This window comes from Pyxicephalus adspersus, chromosome 2 (genome assembly GCF_032062135.1).
Source record: "Pyxicephalus adspersus chromosome 2, UCB_Pads_2.0, whole genome shotgun sequence".
In the NCBI taxonomy this organism is placed as follows: domain Eukaryota; kingdom Metazoa; phylum Chordata; class Amphibia; order Anura; family Pyxicephalidae; genus Pyxicephalus; species Pyxicephalus adspersus.
The window spans coordinates 5,052,300-5,056,863 of record NC_092859.1 but is presented as its reverse complement, the minus strand read 5'-3'; the positions used below and the strand labels follow the sequence as shown (position 1 = coordinate 5,056,863).

General features: G+C 38.1%; 1 protein-coding gene across 1 annotated transcript in view; it reads left to right on the top strand.

The window, feature by feature from the left end:
* Positions 1–4,289, top strand: part of LOC140322256 (olfactory receptor 11L1-like) — a 7,409-nt gene extending 3,120 nt beyond the window's left edge. Inside the window, exon 2 of the mRNA XM_072398841.1 lies at positions 3,293–4,289. Within this exon, the coding sequence (XP_072254942.1) occupies positions 3,360–4,289 (930 nt within the window). The 5' untranslated portion in view covers positions 3,293–3,359. The remainder of the gene's footprint in view (positions 1–3,292) is intronic.
* Positions 4,290–4,564: the final 275 nt, after the last annotated feature.

Genomic DNA, 4,564 nt, shown 5'->3' with positions numbered 1-4,564 from the left:
TTGTCCTTTTTAGTAATGGTGGCTGCAATGTGGGACACTCAAGAAGGGAATAATGCTATTTTGTGAATATGCTCCATGTAAATACCTCTAAACTCTTCAAAAAATGTGACACCCACAAACTGCTTGATGTGGTCTGGCCCATTGGAATTTTAAACACGGGCGTTTAACTTCCCTGGCGGTATTAATACTTAGTATTTTTAAAAGTGAAAATGGTACAATTAAAAATATTTATTTCCCGCTCCCAGCCACATGGTCCCAACCTCCCGCCGGCATCTGCTTCCACCGGCCTCACGTCCCTAACGTTCACACGCCAGGGATGCAGATGCTGGCCGGGCATTGCTAGGTTACACAGATGCCCAGCCGCCATCGGCAGGAAAGAAGATGCCGGATATCGTTGGAGGATGCTGCCTGCACCGTTTGAGGAAGCCATGGGAACCAGGTAGGAGTTTTAAACTTCCTGGCAATTCCACCTCCGGTGTGGCTCAGGGTTGCCGCTTTTGGTTTGAAAAATTCACCCCGAGCCACACTCGGGAATACCGCCGAGGAGGTTAAAACACTGGGCAAACAGTCCACATATACCAGGCTTTTGTTGATCTTTTTAACATGGGGGAACCCCTGCTATAATTATATCTGTAACTATGCATGTGTTTCATTGTTCTGTACTGTACCACATCCCAAATACACATGTTTTGGATATAGTAATGTAATTTTATTATATTAGCATGGTGGTCAATGGGACAAATGTCTCCTTCATTGTTTGCCATTTAGAAGAATGTCACCCTTAAAGATAGCAAGAAAAGATATAGAGCCTGCTTTATTAAAGCTCTCCGAGGCTGGAGAGAATACACTTTCACCAGTGAAGCTAGGTGATCAAGCAAACCTGGAATAGATTTCTTCAATGTTATTTGCTAGCAAATGCTTTGAATCCTGGACCAGATTCATCCCAGGTTTGTTGGATCACCCAGCTTCACTGGTGAAAGTGTATTCTCTCCAACCTCGGAGAGCTTTTAATAAATCAGGGCCTTAGTATCAGTTAAACTCACTTAAATCACAGATTGCCCATTGAATCCACATGGTTACACAAGAGCAGCTGCATTTCCTGATCGTAGGTAATATACCCCAATTCACATTTTTAGGATGTCTCTCATATGTTTAAAATCCAGAAGTGGTGAAATCTCAGGAAGACCTCAACAGTCAGGTGTTTTTGCAATATAAACATTGTATATCATTCATAAGTGTAGCGCAAGGTTCTGTAGTTCCATGCTTCAAACAACTTATGTGCATCTATGTAGAATCACCAATGGCACCTGTTCTTTAATTTACCTTGGCCGCCACCTCTATAGAGAACCCCAATGATGATATCCATGCTTGTAATGACCCCTCTCTGGAATCTTGGATGTCATTGGGAGAAGAAAAGGCCCCATGTCATGGTGCATCATGGACCACTCTACAGCAACCAGCCGGCAAAATCTGTTTGAGTTCTGTAGTTGATTACAATAGTTTACAGTATTGCTAAATAAAAATCTTTATTGTGTTTTCCTGGGCACAGGTGCACTTTAAATGTAGTATATAACTTTTTTTTCTATTTGTTTTAAACACCTGTCATCTATGTTCTATAATTCCAATTAAAATATAAGGCACACAGAGGGTAAACCTTTGGGATTCCCTCCCTACACAATTAGAATTCCATTAATTGCTTGCAACAGATCTTTAAATATGAGCAGAGGTAATGATACAGCATTTGATTTTCACCACGCTATTGTACAATCCATGTATTATTTTCCATTTACTGGGTTTCTTCCAGAAGGTGAGTTAATATTTGTCAGTGAATGTTATGAAAAAGATTGTTTAAAGCAATTCTAACTGGTCCGTGTACTTTCCTCCTACACTTCCCATTTTTTTTATCACACCCATACACCATTCAACATAAATATATGTGAAATGGTATTACTTTTTATTTTAACCTGTGGAACAATAGAAGGTGTAAAAGTGCCAGGTGTTATTATCTAAAGATGTAAAATATTCTAATTGCTTGATGGACACTTCCACGTCCTTGATGCTGGTGGGCCTGTTCCATTAGATGTACCTGTTATTTTTTTTGTTTTTGCAGGATATTTACTATTTATCACAATGTAGGGCCTATTTCTAAGCATTTTACATAATACGGTTTTCCTCATATACAGTGTCTAAACTGTGTGTGTGTTGGTATTAGACTGAATGTTAAACTTCAGCTTTAGGATCACAACAACCTCCTTTAAAACATTGGCTCATCATTCTGCTGTCTATTTCACAGGAGAAAGGCATCGGACAAGACCTGTAAATGTTACTAAAGTGCAAAAGAGAAAAATGTAGTCTTGTACACTTCGGGAAAGGGATACGCTATGTGTAAAACAAGTGAATCTCAAACTGAGAAAACAGAAATACAATCCGTTGACATGATATGTAACATTATTTTTAGGATTATCAGTGTTCTCCCCAGAAATCTTTTTAATTTGGATGGTGAAGAAGCTGTAGGTGGGTGGTGACCCGGTATTGTGACCCAACTTTTTAGTAATCCGCCAAAACAGCTGGGTGGTCTCTGAAAAGGGCCTGAGGAGAACCTTGATTTATTCCATTATCGATTTATTTGTTCAATTGGGTGTAAAATGGTATAAGAGATCGCCTTATGCATTTGATATGAGCATACACATTTTGGTATAGTAAATATACAAGTGAAAAGTGTTTTTGCTCTCTCTGGCATAATTGCAAAACATACCTGTAAATCTGCAAGATATTCTATGCTATCTTTGTATTGTCTTTGTCTCTGTGTATTCTGAAATGTGATCTCAGTGTTGGCTTAGTTTACCATGAATTAAAAAATCATTCCCTATTAAGTTATGTGAAAGCATAGAAGGGGAGATATAGGGGAGATACCCAACGGTAGTAACGCTGCTCCTTTATCAGGAGGATCAGCACGTACAAATATAAAGTAAATGCCTGTGAATGGTAAAACAATACATCATCACATACAACTTTGTTCCTAAATGTTTCCTTCTTGAATTACTTTGTATTGTTCCTTCAGCTTAAACAATGTTTAGATATAAATAATATATAAGAAATCTGTTGTCAAGTACCCTTCTTGCATCTTTGGTCCACCAAAAAATCTATATTTATTTCCACATCTTCGTAAGACTTAAAAACTAAAAATGAAAGAGAAACATTGAAGCCCTTTAAAGATGTCACTATAAGTTGATGGTATTCATATTTCTGTGTTTTGTAATATTTAAAAAATAACCATATTTTATATTTGCAGAATCCTCTAAGGGACCACTGGACCTCCAAGGACCTGCCAACAGACAATTCATCTAACTTACTCTACAATGGTTGGAAACAAGACCATCACAGACATTTTCCTCCTTGGCTTCCGGAATTGTGGGCCGTGCAATGCCATATGTTTTGCATTGTTTCTCACAGCATATTTAATAACTTTATTTGGTGATTTTCTCATCATTACACTGGTGTCCACCAGTCAACGGCTCCAACACCCCATGTTTTACTTTCTTAAACATCTTTCCATCTCTGAAATATTATTTACCACCAATATTACCCCTAATATGCTTCATGTCTTATTGAGAAAAGGTAGTATGATGACTCTTGCAGGCTGCATTATTCAATTCTATGTTTATATTGCTTCAGGCAGTGTAGAGTCTATTCTTCTAACAATTATGTCCTATGATCGGTACATGGCTATCTGTAACCCTTTGAGATATGCGGAAATAATAAACTTTCAGCTTTGTCGGACTCTTGTTTCTGTCTCCTGGTTTCTTTGTTTTACAGTTGTCCTGACAACAGTCATTCTTCTGTGTCAGTTGGACTTCTGTGGGTCCAACACCATTGACCATTTCTTTTGTGACTTTGATCCTTTGGTCGAACTCTCTTGCTCAGACACCTTAGTTGTGAGAATGGAAGTCGTAATACTTTCTGTCCCAGTGGTGGCCTCCTCGTTTTCCTTCATTATCTGGACGTACATGTATATTTTCATCACCATCTTCAGGATTTCTTCTTCCGCTGGGCGACAAAAGGCCTTCTCCACTTGTAGCTCTCACTTGGCTTCAGTATGTTCATATTATGGCCCTCTTATTGTAATCTATATGGTACCTTATCAAAGAAACTCCTTTAATACCAACAAATTCTTATCGATACTATATACTGTGCTGACCCCATTGTTCAACCCAATAGTTTACAGCTTAAGAAATGAAGAACTTAGACTGGCCTTATGGAAATTTTTGAGACTCAACACAACAATCTAGGTTTCATCCGAACTGCACCCAAAGAATCTAGTTTCCATAGAATAGAGATCCCTAATTCTATATATGGTTGTATCATTGTGTGATTTTAATATGCTCCTTACCAAAGACAGTCATTTAAGGAACACCCAATGGTAATAATGTGATACTTACCTTGAATACTTACCTTAAACATGGATAATTTGTGTTCCTGAGTACATTTTTTTTAAGACTGAACTACAGGCAGTTTTCAGGTTATGAATGAGGTTCTGTAGGTTAATTCTCAAGTTGATTTAGTA